The sequence below is a fragment of the Lagopus leucura genome, unplaced genomic scaffold (genome assembly GCF_019238085.1).
Source record: "Lagopus leucura isolate 7727_CA_CO unplaced genomic scaffold, USGS_WTPT01 Super-Scaffold_100024, whole genome shotgun sequence".
In the NCBI taxonomy this organism is placed as follows: Eukaryota; Metazoa; Chordata; class Aves; order Galliformes; family Phasianidae; genus Lagopus; species Lagopus leucura.
The window spans coordinates 6,466,288-6,484,624 of record NW_024962276.1 but is presented as its reverse complement, the minus strand read 5'-3'; the positions used below and the strand labels follow the sequence as shown (position 1 = coordinate 6,484,624).

Here is an 18,337-nt window from a genome sequence, read left to right as displayed (position 1 = left end):
GGGGAACAGTTTTCTTTAAAAGGTTGCCTTTCTTTTTAACCCCAGAGGGATAAATTACATATATAGATGTTAAAATACAGTGAAGAAGAACAAACCTAATCACTAATCACAGGAACAGTCCAGCTGACAAATCCGCCAGCCGCCTCGCTTTGGAAATAACTCTTTGCAGCTCACGTAGACGCTATATAAAGCATCTGTTCTTTGTCTGAGCCCTTCTGCTTGTCACATTTCAAAGACTCCTTTAACCAGCTAACGAGGCAATGGAAAATATGCTCAGATGCACATGGGGTCATGAAGAGAGAAGGAATCAGCCGGGACGCAGATATATACACCTCCTTATATTGGCTTCAGCCTCAGAGCATGCTTGAAAAAAATAACAGGGAAAAGAACAGCAATAAAATGTGCCATCTGGGGAGGAAGAGAAACCTGCTTCAACCTCTACACCTTAGGAAGCATACAAACTGGGCATGAAGCTTATTGGGAGAAAATGACGCTGATAAGCGGTGAGAAGGATTACTGTGCAGTGGGAAACATATGAAGCCTGGTGTAGATGCCACAGAAAGCAATGACCTGGCAAAGTGTGATGGAGGAGATGCAGTTTGGGAGCTGTACAGTCTGCATTTACCTCCTATTCCAGCCAGGGACCAGGCAACCTTGACCAAATACACAGGAGAGGATTCGAGCACCCACAAACCTACATGGAAGATAATGAGAGCTGCTGGTGTCTTCTCTCCATTCATGGATGGGCCTTCAGGGTCTTTTGGCTCATACACAGAGTGGACACAGGAGAGAAACTGCAGCTGTTCATTCACTGGGGTTGGAGAATCTTTTCTGTTTTTTTCTCAGATGAGAATATTGCCAAGCCTCCCACTTAGCACACGGCTGGATTTCAGATGCAGGATCAATGCAGGTGGACAGGAAAACACAAGGAGCAGAAGAGAGAGGGTACCTCACCGTTCGATAATTTCTTGTGCAAAGGACTGAAGAGTTCTGTGACAAAACATTGTGCTCTCTTAAGAGTGGTTTCCAAAATTCTGTTGGGCCAGCAAAGCCGTGAACCACCTTCTAAGTCCTTCCTCTGGAAGGGATAGCAGACATCTCTCAAAGCAAATCCCAGACAGCCTTCCTGTTTGCTACATGACCAAAGTGCAAAGTGGCTCAGTTGGTGAAACCAAAGAGGAGCCTTGTGCATAGACTGAGGACACACAAAAAATGGAAGGTTACTGACGTTAACCTCAACAGTACTGACTCACCTCAGCTTTATAGGAGGGACCCCACTGCAGAAAAGTAACTCCACAAAAATCTCCTTTCATCCACGATCAAAAAAACCTGTGCACACCAGTTTGGGAATGGCTAAACCTTCTGACCAACTCGATGTAGTGGTTTGCTGCATCTGTCTGTCTCTGTCTATTGTCCATCATTCTTCACTTGTGAGCTTTAGAGGGCTGGGGCTGATGTTCTGTGCAGTGACTGTGAAACACAAGGAATACCACAGTCCTGTTTCACAGTGAACACCAAATGTTTTTTTGGAAAAAATTTAATGCAGATCAAAATATTAACACTGCAAACTAAAGAATGTGATTTAAAGATAAACAGGTTCAAGAAGCAGGTTACCTTGAAAGCAAGCTGTCACAGCCCACACCTATCAAAACCACTACCAACAAGCACAGTTTTTCTTTCGTTGTTTATTAAGACTCCAGGAACAGACAGCATATCTGATTCTGCCCTTCTTGAGAATCTCAAAGTGTCCCTGTTACAGCAAAGCACCATGCACAGCAATAGATTACCATGTCAGATGATCCCTTTGTGCAATATGAGCACTTTGCCAAATCTTGGGAACACTTAGGACAAAGCCATAGATGGAAAAAGCAGCTGAAGGTTTTACAAAGCAAGAAAACATCAGAAGCTGGAGTGAGAAAAGTTAGTTACAATTCAGAGACCCAAAGCAGTGAGGATGCAGAGGGAATCATCCAGCACAGGAGAATAATCTGATTTGAGCAGGTTATAAAAGTAGTGCTTCTGCTGCCAGTCACACAGATGTAAATAAGCAACAGGATCAAAATGGTTGTATCCAAAAGACGAGTCTTCTAGATTCACTTGCTCAAAGTAGAAACAAGAGATAGGAGATCTTGAGCTACAGTTTATCTTACTGAAAGAAAGGTACCACCATCATTTGTAGACTGCAGGTTTTTCCTAATCTTTCCTTCTATGAAAGATGTATCCAAAGTAACAGGTTCAGACGTGGCTAATAAGAGGTCATGAAAAACAAGAGATAACTTGCATGGCAATGAGGTCAGCACAGTACTGGGTGAAATGTAATCAGAAATTTGATTACACCTTGGAGTCCACACTGATCACATCTTCAACTTCTTTTTGAGAGAGGTTGATGTTCTGAAAATACATCCAAGAATCAACACTTTCAATTAAGTAAACTTGCTATATTTATAGTTTGCGGAATAGTACATTATTATTTTTAAATGTAGGCTAAAAGTGAGATAGCTCATTTTTTCCTCCTCTTCAGAGCTTAAGACATTTCCCACCCTGAGGCAGTGTGCACAATACAAAAAAGCAATGAGGTTCTCGTAGTCAATTACAGAAAGATAAGAAGCTCACTAAGGCTGATAGGAGACGTTGACCACATGAAGCACTTGGGACCATCTATCTCTCAGAAGCACTGTGTAAAATTCTGCTGCTGCTTTCTACAGAAGCAATGCAATCTCTAAAAGACAGATGCTTCAGAAATTCACCTAGCGAAGTTACAGTTCCAGAAAACTCACATCACTTTTGTGCTCTTAAGCAAATGTGCACATTGTGCAAATGATTTCATTACTATCATATGAAATGGGAATTCTGGTGTGATCCCAGCACTGCAGGTACTGAGACAAAGACTTAGCATGGCTCACGATGACTGAAACCTGAATATTTGTCCACTCACATCTCACAACAGCAGTGTTTTACACATCATTGACAATTTTTTATGCCTCTAAAATACTCTGTATTCCAAAGCTCTTCAGTGCAGGTTGTTGTGTTGTGACAAAAGAATAAGTTAACCCATTCTTAGATAGGTGAACTCCATTCTTTGCTTCTCTATGGCAAACAACATTATGTCTATGCAGCTCAGAAAGCACTGCCTTCCAAAGACTACTCCCCACTGCCCCTAAGATCTTGCTCTTGCACCTTTAAACATGGTAATAGGAAAGTGTCAGTCAGAAAAGCTTGAGGAAAAAAATGGTTTCTTCAGAGGAAAATTTATAATTAAAGTGCATGAAAACATTTAATGTCACAGGGTGAACCACAGTCATTGATGAAATGCACTTTAACACTGATAATGCCTTCAATTCTTCCAGCTGCTATAGGAAGAACTACTCCTTTGAAGATGGAAGCAAGGTTGCAAACAAGAAAACCCGCTAAAGATTTCTGGTTTGTCCCTTTAGAGGCATCATCTCAGTTGCTGGTAGCTGGGGCTGCAGCAGTGACTGCTCCTCTGAAACAGCTGATCTCAGTTGTTTCTGTGGCACCTGTTTCCGTGATCTCGTCTCTATAGCAGGAGACACAAAAACAGCAGCCCTTTGTCAGCAGGAAGCTAACAAAGGGATCCAGTTTTTAGAAGATGCAGGTTTAGGGAAACCCAACATACACCCAATTTAGTATTTCAAGTGCTGAAACCTCCCCATTCCTGCAGTTCTGGCATCTAGAAAGAGACTATGCTGAAAGAGCAGGAAGCTGTGTAATTCTGATGGAGATTCTGCCCAAGCTGAAGAGCTGCCTCCCAGGTACAATGAGGGGATCAAACAATTAGATCTAAGGCAGAATTTGGTGAAGTTATGAGTGTTAGTGCCCTGACTTATGCTTTAAAAGCTTTGATTTTAACACCTGCAGAATGAGTGGGTTTACATTTTAGCTTTTTTTATACAAAAATCAACATGCATTTTTTGGGGGTACTGATCTAAGCCAAAGGCAAGAACAGCCCTTGCTCCAATCAGCAGTGCTTCCTGCCTATTTCCAGTAGAGATAAATAGGAATGGCCTCTCCTTTGCTCTCGTTATTTATTCCTGAACTCCAGTTCTTTATGTGCTCAGCTCACAAGTGATGCTGCTACTATTTAGTACTCTGAAACAATTTCTTGAGCAAACTGGCCTAAAATTTCTGTTACCAAAAGACATAACTTGCAAACAGGGTGGCTGAGCAGGAAGCCAAAAGGACACAGAAGACATTTCCTCATCATTTGACTTTACCTTCCGGATTTATTTCCAAATCATTGGTGTTTCCAGGCTCTTGCTTGAGAACTCCCACTTCCTTTGCCCAACTTGTCCATTTTATTTCCTCTACTCTGGAGAAACAAAATGCAAGAGACACAGATGCATGAAGCACAGCATTTCATCCAGGTCTCATCGTCCTGTGGCCAACTCCATCCTGCTAACACAGACTTAATACTTTGATTGTAGCAACAGCACCCTACAGAGCAGTTTCTTGAGCAAAGACCTTCTGTAGTCTAAGCTCTCTGAGGTAAATCCCTATCCCTCTGCACGTTCCTCCAGGGAACATTCTTAATACAAAGGAACCTCTTAGATTCCCCTTTCTATGCACGCTTCATTGCACGTAAAACCCTGGAGCTACAGAAGTGCTGCTGGCACTTTGTTTCTCTGAGTAGAGAAAAGTTTACCTGCGCTCTGAGCCCCTCAGTGGGTGGAGAAGTACTGCCTTTTCATGTTGCACTCATATTGCATGCTCCTGAGGGAAGGGGACACCAGCCTACACCCCTACCACCACAGCCAACTCCAAGCACAGCTACTTGCAGCAGTGAAGAAAGCATTGCTGCAGACAGCCTGCCACCATCACCACATCCACAGATGTGGGCTGAACAGCACACGTCTTGGTGACTTGCTCTCAAACTTTCAGCAGTGAAATCACCAGCCAGCGTGCATGTACCAGGAACATGTGGTTGAGACACACAGCCAAGTCAGTGTTGAAACTCCTGTGGTGGAGCAGGGTTAGCAGCTTATCATTCACAGGAATCCATCACTATGCTGGAGTTTAAGGGTAACAGCACATCTGTCTTACCTGAAGCACCACCTCTCATCTTTTTTATTGAGGCCCACTGACATCAAGCAGCCAGATCTCCTCTTTCCTCCTTGGCGCCACAGCCAGGCCTTCTCTATTTCTAGGATAGCAATAGCCCTCTGAAAGAAGAAGTCCATGTCAGGGAAAAACAGGCCATGCAGAGCCCAGTCCCTCACTTTCATTAAATCTTCTCCCCAGTCAGCAAGTACTTTGACTTGGAAAATCACTTCAGAGATCAGCCTCAAAGTGTTCCTTAGCTTAACTGTATCAGGCCAAAATTGTAATTCACTCAAGTTACTTGTGCACGTGGATCTGAATAGGCTTGTAGTCAGGCAAACAGCATGAGCTTTAAATACACCTAAAAATGATGTTAGAGTTTATCCCCAGAGTGGTAAATTTATATAAAAGAAAACTTTACAGTTGAGGTTTAGGACAAAGACAGTGTCATGCCTGATGTTATAAAATTCAAATGGGAATTTGGACCATGATAACTGCTGAGCAGCACTGTGTCTCACCTGCAGCTTCCAAACACTTTTGCTGTAACCAGAAATATCAGTGACAGTCTCACTCATGAGTGCAATCAGCATGTTGAGCAATAGGATGTAAGTGAGGATCACGAAAAGCAGCAGCAGAAGCATGACAAAGTATCTGAATCTGGCATGTTCGTGAAAATCCAGGTCACCCATCCCAATGGTGATCTTGAAGAGCTCCAGGGAGACACTGAGCAGCCCACCATACATAGCATGGCTCCCAGCACTCTCCATCTGAGCAACAGACTTGTTCTGAGAGAGCGAAGGAGCGTCCCCCATCAGCGTAACCAGAGCTACAAGAAAAACAGAATTTGAATCCTCCTCAGAAAGACATTGCTTCCTGCAGCCCAGCCTATAACATGATGCTGATTAGGTCCTTACCTGCAGCAAAGCCAAAGAGGAAGATAATATAAACCAAGAGGAAACGCAACAGATCTCTCAGGATAGTCTGAAATAAACGAGGAGGAAGTGTCATTCCTTCTCAAGCAGCTGTTCCCAGATTATTTCAATGCACATAGCTCTTTCTCTTCTATCCTCACTCGGTTTCATACAATTGGTGGTCAGACTCCTTCCCTTCTCACCTCTGTTTTGCCTTGCCTTTCTAGTCCCAAACTCTCACATGGATCTGGAAACATTCCTCAGTCCAAGCACAGCTTTTCCAGGGAACTTAACACTGGCTTTGACTGCTGGATTTGTCACTTTCTGACCAACAAGTAAATGTCAGCTGCTCTAACTTGCCAGATTCAAAGATGGCAAAGCAGTGGTTTGCCACAGCTGTACAACTGCACACAACTGTACTTGAAGGAGAAATCTAATCTCCTTCTGCTATTTATTTCAAGTCCATATATCAATTCATTTTACGGTTTTCATGGTCTTGAGGGAATAAAAGTAACTGCAGGAATTCTATTAGCTCCTGACACATCAAAGTTTTTCACATAAAATGTCTCCCAAGCACTGACCTTCTGTATCATGACACTGTAAATGCCGATGCGCTGAAAGCCCCGAGTGTAATACAGCATGTTCACCCATCCCAGAAGCAGGGAGAACACCATCACTGCCACGTAGTTTTCTGAACTTGCACCGTACAGGACTGCTGACAACAGCAATGAGAAAGCCTGGATGAAGCTGGAGAGAAGTAGAATGAGTGACACAGTAGTTTGCTTCAGCAATAAGGCCCATTTGCAGTTCTGTTTTGCAGGGAAAAGTGAACATGTTTTACCAGGCTACAGAGAGCACACAAAGTGACAGCTATTCAGGCACATAGTTTATATAAGCAAATCCTGTTACAACCAAATGTGCATATTGTTGCAGTTTTGTTATGAACTGGTTAATCTCACAGTATGGAAGCTCTCAACTGCTTAATGCCACTCATATAACCGATAGAAAACAGAAAAAGAACTGTAACTCACAATTACATGCACACATACATGCAAACACATGCATCTACACATCTGTCCTCAAAAAATATGAAGTCTCTTTCTTTTTGATCAAATTTATGACATGGTGATGATTCAAAACTTGAGCTCTTTTTCTAACATGCTCTAAACTGTGGAATAACCGAAGATCTGCCCTTTGCTGTATTCCACCACAAATCCAAAGACAGGCTCTACCCCACTAAGTCTGTTACAACAAAGGGTTATGACAAGATGCAGCAGGTAGGAGAAACAAGCAGGGAAAGGGTGGAAAGAAGAGACAGCGGCAGAGAATCAATCTTTCCTGCTCACCATCTCTCTAGTAATGTTAGGGCAACTTAGCAGCACACAGCAGAGAACCAATTTCACCCGTGCTTTCATTGCGCAAAAAACCTCAAGAGACATACATCAAGATCTCAACACAGCTGTCAGAACACATAGTCTTCAGGGACTGGCGTCTCCTCCGCAGATACAGACTCTAATTGAGAAAAATCAAGGGTAGCCATTCATCAGAGCAACAGAACATCCTACAGATCGATTCCTGCTGGCACAGCCTATCGCACAGGAGAGAGGTTCACTCCACAAACTCCTCCTTGTGCTTTCATTGCCAAGATCCAAATTTTCAGTTAGTCACTCTTCCACAGCCTTACTTGTAAAAGGAGAAGTACAAACAAAGGCTAAATAATGGCTCAGCCTTATGTCCTTCTTAATAGTATTAATAGCATTAAATGCTAGAGATGCATTTTAGTACCATAAATCACAAGTTACTCCTAATCAATTACTGCTGTGAGCCTATTCCTCCTCTTGCCCTGGAGCCTGGTCTATACCACTCCTGTCATTACAGGATCACTCTGATACTGTGTTTCACAGCAGGGTTCTCTCCTGCCATCCACTCATGCACATTCTGACCTCAGAATCAAACAGAACCAAATCTGTTGCCTCCATGTCAGCGATGGATTTGTTTGCTTGTTTTCATTCTTACAATGAGACCAGACCAGAGAGCCACATACCTGAGCAAAAATTAAGTATACACCTCCAAGCAAAATAATGATCAGCCCAGAGACCCACAGGAAGCCTCCAGCTGTGAACTCCACTGGAAATGAAGGCTGCAAGATAAAGACAAAGAAGAAAAAAACCAAATACTGACATTGGCATTTGTGATAAACACCCCAAGCTTTTTAAAGCTCAACTCCATTCATTCAGGTCTTTTTAGATAAAAGAATATTAGGCTTACCTTTACCCTTAAGGGCTGATAGTAGGCAATGGCTGTAAAGATGATCATGAATGACAAGTATGAGATAAAACTGAAGTAGAATCTCTTGGAAGCAAATGTTTCCCACTTCTGCTGAAGCAATTTGTTCAGTGGCTCCAAAACCACCATTTTGTACCGATTCTAAGAAGGAAGAAAACCACCATCAGCAACAAACATATCAAAGTATCAACAGAAACACGAATTCACCAGAGGATTATCTTTTTCAGGGTTGGAATTCAGTGGCTGCAATTAGGCTATCCCTAAGGGTTTACTCAGTTAAGACTGTCTTAGTCTTAAGTATGAAAAACATTACACATCCCATGGGAAGTTAATTCTGTTTGGCTTCATGAGAAAAGCCAAGCAGCTTAGGACAACCTCAGCTTAGGACAACCAAAGGATCAAAACCATCTCAAGGTGATGCAGAAACTGTTGCTGTCTTTAACTTTTAGTAAAAAGCACTCACTGGTGTGTCACTGCTGTATGCCAGAATCTCCAGCACAGAGTTTTCCTCAAAGCTGTCTAGAGAAGACAAGTCATAGAGGGAGACGTGGATAGGTCCATAGGTCCATTCAGTGAACTTGCGGGACAGGTGCCTGTACACTGGGTCTTTGATCTCTCTTTGGATGATGTGTTTGAAGATCTGAAGAGAAAAATATCAGAAAAACGTGTATGCAATTAAAATACAAAGTGACCCAAGTGACCCAAATCACCTTCAAATAAACACCTTGCCTTCTGCATTACACACTGTTGTATCTGAACACCAGACTACTTGGTTCATATCAGGCAAGATACTACATCAGACCCTGGTGTTATGCTGAGGATGTATGCTGCAGTTGTCATTGTTTCCCAGCAACCCCAGGAATTCCCTCTATTTGTCTTTACCTCCACTTTGCCTGTCTTGGCAGCAAGTTGCAGGGGATTTAATCCGTCATAATTCACGATCTCCTCCAGTTTCACTGTTGGGTCAGTCTTCACACCTGCCTTCAGGATTTCAACGTATACTGTGCTCACAAACTTGGTGTTCTCCTCAGTGTCATCTGCAATCATCACCAGGGCATGGAGGACTGTGTTTCCCTGTGTATCTTGCTCCTGGAGTCTGGCTTTTTGGTGGGGGTTGTTTAGAAGATATTCTACAACCTCAAACTGGTTGGTACAGGCAGCCAAAGAGAGGGGAAGTTCACCTGAAGAGATTAAAACAGCAGTTGGGAGGGGCAGCAGGAAGTGTGAAAAGAAATCGAAAGAATTGAAAGTGAAGTTGTGAAGAGAGGGACAAACCCAGCTAAGATTAGTGGCACTGAACACAGTAAGGCATTAAAACAACCCAAAGAAATGTGCTCCACACAGGCTCACCAAAATAAAAGCAAACTCCCTCGTTCTTCTTCCTGAAGAATTCACCATGAGCTCTGGCATGGACGTCAGCTCCATTCTCCACTAGAACTTTCACTATGTCCAGGCTCCTTCTCTCTATGGCAATATGGAGTGCAGTCTGGCCTAAGGAAACAGGCAAAAACCCAGAAATCAGTACCAATATCAGAGAGAACAAGCAGAGGACTCTTTGGCAAAGCACTGTTGAAACAGTAAAGGATAACTCAGCTAGCAGAACTCATTCTTTAACAGCTAGGTAGTATTCCTCTTTCACTTTCAGAAATGCTGTATAAACTTTGCTACACAGATTCTTTCATATTTGTGGATTTATTAAACACGTATTATTTCTGTTTTATAGACTAAGGACAAAGTTGCAAAAGGCTGAGGAGGAAAGTGCCAGAATCAGAAATCAGAAATGGAAAGATGAGCAGGCTGTTACCGTAATTACACCAGAACTCTGGAAAGGCAGTGCCACATAAACACCAAATCCCCTTCTTTCTCCTGTACCTCTGTGTCTCACCTGTCTGATGGGGAGGTGCATCTGACACAACACCAGCAGAAACCTTACCTCTGTAGTAACAGTCAGAGCATGCCACATTGACAAGCGGCCTGGGATTCTGTGTCTTCTGATCTATTTCCAGCAAAAGAGGGATTGTGTCATTCCTTCCATTTTTCAAATTCATCAGGGCTTTCATTAAGCAAGTCTTCCCAGTCTTTGCATCTAGTAGAAGAAAAAAGTATCAAGTAGGTTGTGGATATATGTCTTGCACATATCTGTATTACCTGATTCAGCACACCCAGAACTTAACTCAGTGTAGGACCAAACCCAATATTTTTAATGGCTTTTGTATTCTAAGTCTGCAGCAGAGGCAAAAGCCTTAGGAAATATGCAACTAATGGCACTTCCCTGTGCTACATTAACAAGCATTGCCTCTGCTACCCCAGTTTCTGAGCAGGAGCCCACCTGTGTATTCAGAATTGGTGAGAAATTTTGAGGTCCTCCTTAAGTACTCAAGTAAGCCATCCAGTGCCTCGGGGCTGCCCCTGGAGACTGCACTGAAGAGCCTGTCTCTGTCAAAGCGATTGGGGTCCTTTTGGCTGCAGAAGAAAAGCACAGTGTTAAGAAGTCCTGGAGACTGCAAGACAAGAGCATGCAATAAGTTCTAGTCTGTTGCATAAGAAAAGAGGAGAGAGGTAAAAAAAAAAAGTTTCTCAGAAAAAAAAAAAACAAAACTGTATTTTTGAGTCAAAGGAAAAATACAGACAGCTATTTCCCATAATGCTCTTAAGTGATTGCTGTTTCCATCAGCTGGAGCTCTTCCCAGATGCAGCCTGATGTGCAGTCCTGGAATGTATCCAGAGCACAGACAAGCCCAAGAGAGCTGCAGGATCAGAATAGGTCCCACCACGTGGTATAAAGCACTACATGAGCTCATTTACATCCCTTTCTGGCAAGAACAGTTCAGATGTATAGAGCTCCATGCTAAGTTGCTCTTACACTCAACTTGGCTTATTTGGTGCTATTTGGTTCAAATATACCCCAAATAAACAACACACACCGTACCTTCCAAGTACGGAGAGGAAGGGCTAACATGTCCCCTTCCTACCTTTATTTATACCTCTACCAGACAGCTGTAATATTTCTGCATTGCCACTTTTAGTTTCAACTTCTGTAAAGTTTGTAGGCAGGAGTCAGCACAGATCAACAGTGATCCTATCCTTGCCAAATAACCAAAATAACCAAAGCCAAAACCATAAGCCAAATAACAGTTACTCACTTGCTCACAAGTCCTGGCCGATAGTTCAGATTAATCATGACTTTAGGAGAGTAGTCACTGCTTTCCTTCTGGTAAGGTGACTCCAAGGGCCGGGGCTCTCCCTTCTTTCCATATTGTCCTGATCTTTCTTCCTTTGTACTAGATGCAGGCTTATCCTCCTGGATACTGTCATCTGTTTCTAGCAGTCCTACCAACCTGTTCCTCTGACATGGGCCTGACTGATCATTTGTGAAGTTATCCATTTCTAGCAGAGATGGCCTTGCAGATCACCAGATGTTGCCCACTGGGAGAATAAACCTGCAATAGCATGGGAGAATTAATACAATTTGTTCGCAAACCTAGAATGTGAGCCATGTGGCACAGACATAGAGGAAACGTTTCCAGGTCCAATGCTCCTACAGTTGACTATAGGTGTCTTGAGAGAAAAGATTCAATAAAGTTCTGCACAGTCGGGCGTATTTGAATAAAGGATCAATGTCTTAAACATGGCACACCTAGAAAAGTAGCACAAGAAGTGGAGACTGCCAGAAGTAGTACAAGAAATACAGATAACTCTTCGACAGAACATCTGAACCCCTTTTGTGAGATGATCTCACCTGTTGGCAGCAGCATGGGTTCCTTACATAAAAGGCAAAGAGAGTGGATCTTTAGGAGACTACGATCACTGTTCTTGTCTCAGTGCAGCCAACACCAGCCAGTCACTGAGTGGCCAAAAGGTAAGATTAACTATAGATTAACTTTTTTGAAACAGAGCAATAAGCTGTTTCATGTTCTCTCATGTTAAGAAAGGCACCGTTTTCATGGGGAAAACATTTGCAAAAGTTATGTTCCTCTCATGTGTTGTTGCACTGCACTGGGGCAAAATACGAGAGAACTCCCTAGCCATGTGAATACAGGCTTCCAACTTCCAGCTCCATGGCACAGGCACACACACATGCTGGATGCCACACGGACACGCATAGTCCTCAGAACCTGAACACAGCTCAGCTCTCCCAAAAGCAATGCTGGACCCAGATGTGCCGTGCACATAACCTAAGTATTCATTACAGCACCCAGCTAGCCCACTTTAGTATTTTTTACCCTTCTGAGACATCTCTTCTTGTTTATCTGGATACATCCCAGATCCACACCCAGTGCAAGCTGCCTGCAGCCAGCACATTATGAAGAGTCGCAGTTTGTGAAGCAGCAAGGAAAAATCCACAATTACCAGCCTGAACCAGAGCTTAATAACTCTGTCCTATTCACATGTACTCCCTCCAAATGGGGATTTTCTCTCCCTTGCTGGGACTAAGCCAGACTCCATAGCCTATACCAGCAAGGAGGTACATGGACACACCATAAAGATTCTGGCTTAGATTAGGATGCAAGGCAGCACAGTTAGCTCTAAGCAGAAAGCAGCCACAGAATATCTTTACGCATCTCACAGCAAAAGTCCAAAGGCTGGTTTCATGACAAACCATTACAATTCAGCCATTCTGTTTAGTCTGCATTTTACTGACAAACATTCCTCTGCACGCATGAGATTACACCCTACAATCCCATTTCAGCCTCGTTTTGTCCCTCAGAACACTTACTGGTACATTTGCCAATCCTTCAGAGTGCTATTTGTACATCCATAATAGTTTGCTTGTTGTTCTGTCTTCCTTTCCCCCCAGTCATTACTCAGTTGCAGTTTCCTTCTCTCCACAGCTTCAAGAAAGTTATTTAGTGACAGTTGTTTACAGACAGAATGTCTGGTTTAAAAGCAAAAGCAAAATGGTCCTTAAAAAATACAACAAAGACGCTAAAATAAATACATCCAAGTCATGTTTTCCTAGGAAACAGGCAGCAGTCTCTGTTTGTCAGCTCAGTTTTAACTTCTCATGAACTGAGTTGTCCCCTTCTGCAACTTTACCGAGCCTTTTTGAGTAGTACAGCATAAAAAAAAAAAGCCCTGTTGTCAAAAGAGGAAGAGTACAGCACTTACCCCAAGCTGCTGCCAGCTCCAGCCAAGAACTGATCTCACAGGGAGTCCCAACTGAGCCTTCAGAAGCCAAATAGCTTCCCCGTTGAAATGATGTCAAATAACATGTGTTAATAAGCATGAAAGCAGCCCACAAATTATTTACATCCATGCATGAGAACTCTTTTCTTCCGCAGAGACCACCACACTCATCTCAGCACTCTGGTGATGGCACGACACTGGACTCCTAGTTGGTGGTGGTCCATGGAAGAATCCAACCTGTGAGAAGAAATAACTGCCTGATTATTTACTCAACTGTATAGCTTTTTGCAAAGTGAAGAAGGGCTTGCACAGGAAATGACTAGATAGATTTCTCAGTAAAAGAGAGAGCCAATGAGTGCACTGCTCTTATATGGGAAAGCTGGCTGGCTATTGCAAATTCATCATGCTTAACTCCTTCCTGCATGGGAGACATCTCGTGGCTTCCAACAGCCCATTTAGACCGCAGGGGATGATCAAACCCTGGCAATGCCAGAGCCTGTGGTTCAGCTGTGAGGTTTGTCACAAGACACTCTGCCCAAGAAAAGCATGAGATCAAGAATGCATGAAAACATCTGAAGTCGACTGTTCCTGTGGGAAGCCAGTTCTCACACAATTTTACGCACCACCATTGCGAGGCAAAGCAAACCCCAGCAGACAAACTAGCCAGAATGTTATAACAAGCAGCAGCTGCTCATCCCATGGACAAGAGCCTCCACAAAGCAGCCCCATTCCTAACTACTTATGCCACTGGTTACTTAATTTACCACTGGTGCTTAGCTCTTGATGGGCTCTCCAGAAGAATCACCAAGTCTTGGAAAGGCTATTTCTGGGAGCACAGGTGGCATCCACACAACAGACTGTAGCTGACACCGTGCACATGCACTAGCACTGTTCACTTATCACTCTGAAAACAGGACCCCTGGGACACAGAAGATATCAGACTGCATGAAGCGTCTCAGTTTTTTCTCTTCTAACAGAACTGTGGGCAGAGGACACAGCACGATCATTATTCCCAGTAGCAACAATGCAGGATGACTTTCAGCACCTTCGATGGCTTTCCAAAGCACAAAGCCGCTCAAGAGTATCGTCATCCACGCTGTGAAGAGTACTGATGGTTTACAAAGCCATATATGTGATCTAGAAATCATCTAGCAAATCTCGTTAATTAACAAAATGATATATAACTCTTTTAACCAACAGCTTGACAGCTATGAATTAGTTAACAAGCGCTCCAAAAAAGTTGAGAAGGGATGCGTCACATCCTGACATATTGAACTCTGGCTACGGATTTTTTCCAAAGCTACCACAAGCTTACAGAGAACCCAAAGCAATATTCAAGTGACAGGACAGCAGGACAATGTGGGGCTTCCCGGAACATTAATTTCCTTGGGTAACAACAGGTGTAGAATCAAGCAGGATCGTTTAGCATAAACTTCCCTCCCTCAGCTTTCATGAGTCAGCCCACCATTCTAACCAGGGAATGAAATCAGCCTACAAAAGTGCATCATAACAGATTTGGTTCTGCTCATCTGGTTTTAATAGTTTACACAGAGGAAGGCAAATGTGCAGTTTGCTGGGAAAGGAATCACTGCCAGCTGGGAGGTCAATGCAGCAAAACAGAAACATGGAGCTGCTGAGAGAACACAGAAACATCGGTATGCGTGCACACATGCGCACACACTTTCATAGGGAGGATGTTATGACAAACATTTGCATTTCCATTTTGGAGAAGGGAGAAGCAAGGCAGAAGAAAACTTCAAACCGCAAAGAGAGAAATTAAACACTAAGTGAAATTTTAAGTTCAGTCAAAGAAAGTATTTCAAAATGAGCACTGCAGCACAAGTACTGATGTACACTGTATGAAGAAGCACAGTAATTCATGGCAGAAAAAACAGTGACTCAAACCTGATTAAAGAGAATGCAACAGGAAGCAGAAGGGGGGACAGCTTTCTGAGAAGATGTGAACGAGCGTCTCCTAAAGTATGTGTTCTCTGATCATACACAGAGTATAGATGAACACACCAATTTTTACCAAACACTGAAAAATACTTTTATAATTAATATCATATTTTCCGTATGCTGTAAACAGAAAAACAAAGTCATTTACTTTTGTCTGTTGTTTAATTACAGCTTTGATCTGTAGCCACTGCAAGGGGCAGCAACGCAAAATCACCCTCACAAAAGAAAGAAGACTGCAAGAGTTGCATGTAGAGAGGAGCATTAAAAGATTTCCTGGAACAACGGGTGGGTGAGCATTTCACTCAGACCTCATGAAGGTCACAAGGCTAGAAGAGCAGACTGTTACTTTTAAAAGTGCTCTTTCAGACTTGGGGAAATATCAAGTCTTTTTGCAACGCCAAATTTTCGTATGACTGTTAACAAAACTCAAAGTGGAGGGATGAATTTCAATTTATTATAGTTACGCAGATGGAAGCTTACAGTGTTTGAGGGATCAGACGGTGCCCAATTTAAAATCCAAATATTCTTAAACATAACTACTTTTCAAAACTTGCTACTGCCCCAATAACTCAATTATTTACACAACAGTGTTTTGCTAACTACTGGTCTTGCATTGCTGCATTTAAATGCTCCCATCTATATTACTTTTTAGGCCTTTGAAGGAAGTATCCACGTCTCATATACCTTCAGTGGAGGTATCTTTGTACTCAATATATCCTTTTCTACAGGATTACAGCCTGAAGAAACGCTCCACTGACAATTATACAATCGACACAACACAAAATCCGCTTCAAAGTAGCATTTCTGTGCAGCAACAGTGACACCGGGTGGTCACTCCATGATCCTGAATTGTTGCTGCTTAACACTGAAAAACAGCGCAAGCAGCTGCAAGCACACCCTTGTGAGAAACATTACCCTCCAGCCAGGGCAGCACTGCAACGCTACAGCACCTCTCAATTTCACTTCTTGTACTTCTGCTGTTCTGTGCCGTTTCTAATAAGTCAAATATAATTAACTTTCAGCATGAGCCTTACCTGGTGGGCTGGGAAAACAGCGTGTGGACACACAGGTAGTTTTGCACAATCAGTCCAGGCTGCACAGACCAGGCCTGAGCTGCTCCCCGGCCACCACCCCAGCTCGGTTTGGGCTGAATGCATTGTGGTCACTGAGCGCACACTGGTGCTGGTGCACCCATGCCTACACATCATGTTCCCAGGGTCTCTGCTCTTGCAGAGCAGGCCAGGCCCCAAACTTAGCTCTGCACCAGCTTACCAGCTGGACCTAATGGCACTTAGGAAGTCTGGATTCTGCGCTGCATTTGAACAGCACTTCAGCAGCAGTTCCCATTCAGTAATTGGCTCTGGAAAAACCTACCTGCCCCTTACAGACTCGTTCCTAACCCAAAGCAAACAAAAACCCCCTTGAACCCACAGCCTGCCTAATCTGATCAGTTAGCTACTGTGACTGTTACCATGCAGCACTGTTTAATTATTGAAAGAACCTGAGAAAGGACATCTCTTAATTATAATCCAGGGAAGATAAAGCAGCTGATTTCACTGTGAGCAAATAATCAGCAGAGAAAGTAAATTTATTCACTGCCATATCTCCTCTGGACTGTGAGTTACTCAGGGAATTTATACACTAAGGAAAGCAGGGAATCAAAACCTGCTGCAAATAATTCCAATCACAGCTGTGACTAGCAGAAGTGTGTTTAAATTGCCTACAATCAGCAGGTTAAATCTTCCCCCATGTTCACACCCATATTAAGAACGCACTGCCAGTGTCAGCACTGCTGTTCCAGTCATATCCAGGACATGCTCAGTAATGTGTGAGCGTGGTATTTGAGCGACGCTGCACCACGTGCCACCACTAATGAACAAAGTGCACTGGCACAGCACTGTGCATAGAGCACGTGGATGCGGACTCCAATTGAACACTTAAGCAGCTCTTAGTATTCAACAGATCAAGGTCTTGACAGCCATGATCCTTATAGCTTGCTTAAGTTTCCATAAAAAGGAACTTGGATGACGACATCCATCCTTTAAGGTCCATTATTATGTGCCTGAAATGTGCCTGAACCATCATCTCAAACTTCACCTCGTATTTCCCAATGCCTGCTTGGATGGAGATCAGTTCCAAATGCTTTTGTGAAGGCCAGTGTTTAACCCAAAGAGACCCACTGCACCCACCCCTCTGCTATGCAGTACTGAAGGCATTTTCATTAGAGCTGATCAATTCAAGCAGGCCCCCCAAACTGCCCACAACAGTGCCTACTGCAAAGAGCCCTTCCCCAGATAGAAAGTGTCTGATGTAGTGAAGCCTACAACAAAACAGCCCGCTTCCATTTTATGAGTGGAACAATGTAATTTGAAATATTAAAATACCTAATTGGCAAGCCACATACACAGCCTGCACCAAGGACAGTGGGACAGAACCTGCACCTAACTGTGAGGTAATGGAATCTCAGGCCCACCCACCTTAACACAGCACAGCTTACAACACACTCCTACTACCTTAGTCCTACATTAATGTTGTTTGATAGCAGCTTTCTGAAGTCCTCACCGGAACGCTGTATCCTTTCTGGAAATACAGATCATGTTAAGTTCTAGAAAGAACTAGTGACAGTAGTAGTGCTTAGACCTTAATTCGTGTTGATTCACCACCAAATACTCCACAGCCCACATGAAGATTCTTAAGCCACCACAGAAAAAAGCCAAAAGGAATGTGTGTGTCATTTATCTATACTGGGTTTACTAGCTTAAACTGAGACAGACAACACAATGTAATGTGCAACAGAAAACTTTATTAGCATTTCAACATACAGATCAGCAGTTAAGTTTGCATTTAATTTAAGACATTAGAAAGACTACAGTGCAAACACAAGTGCTGTGCATCTTGCTTGACAAGACTGCTGACAACTAATAGCCACCCCTGAGACGCAGCACCAGATGCAGGGTGGACTCCTTCTGGATGTTGTAGTCAGACAGGGTGCGCCC

General features: G+C 43.2%; 1 protein-coding gene across 3 annotated transcripts; it reads right to left on the bottom strand.

Annotated features, from left to right (window-relative positions):
* Positions 1-1,670: 1,670 nt before the first annotated feature.
* LOC122184528 (transient receptor potential cation channel subfamily V member 2-like) lies at positions 1,671-13,729 on the bottom strand. Of its 3 annotated transcripts, none has more exons than XM_042879525.1 (16): positions 13,365-13,729; positions 11,399-11,695; positions 10,585-10,718; positions 10,189-10,341; positions 9,606-9,746; positions 9,138-9,436; positions 8,719-8,895; positions 8,238-8,396; positions 8,014-8,109; positions 7,411-7,481; positions 6,551-6,716; positions 5,973-6,039; positions 5,577-5,884; positions 5,062-5,180; positions 4,236-4,330; positions 1,671-3,538 (listed from the first exon to the last, which is right to left on the bottom strand). In XM_042879525.1, the coding sequence occupies exons 2-16, from the start codon at positions 11,638-11,640 to the stop codon at positions 3,408-3,410; spliced, it is 2,358 nt and encodes a 785-aa protein (XP_042735459.1). In that variant the 5' UTR covers positions 11,641-11,695; positions 13,365-13,729; the 3' UTR covers positions 1,671-3,407. The 3 variants fall into 3 exon arrangements, with proteins under 3 accessions (XP_042735459.1, XP_042735460.1, XP_042735461.1); XM_042879526.1 differs by lacking the exon at positions 13,365-13,729 and adding an exon at positions 12,973-13,288; XM_042879527.1 differs by having other exon boundaries at positions 3,448-3,583.
* Between the last annotated feature and the right edge of the window lie 4,608 nt (positions 13,730-18,337).

Bases quoted from the DNA above. Each gene is read 5' to 3' on its own strand.
- LOC122184528 (XM_042879525.1), bottom strand. From the start codon at position 11,640: ATGGATAACTTCACAAATGATCAGTCAGGCCCATGTCAGAGGAACAGG. The intron at 8,110-8,237 runs GTAAGCCTAATA...TTTATCTTGCAG, and splicing joins ATCAGCCCTTAAGGGTAAAG to CCTTCATTTCCAGTGGAGTT. The intron at 6,040-6,550 runs GTCAGTGCTTGG...CGTTTATTTCAG, and splicing joins ACAGTGTCATGATACAGAAG to ACTATCCTGAGAGATCTGTT.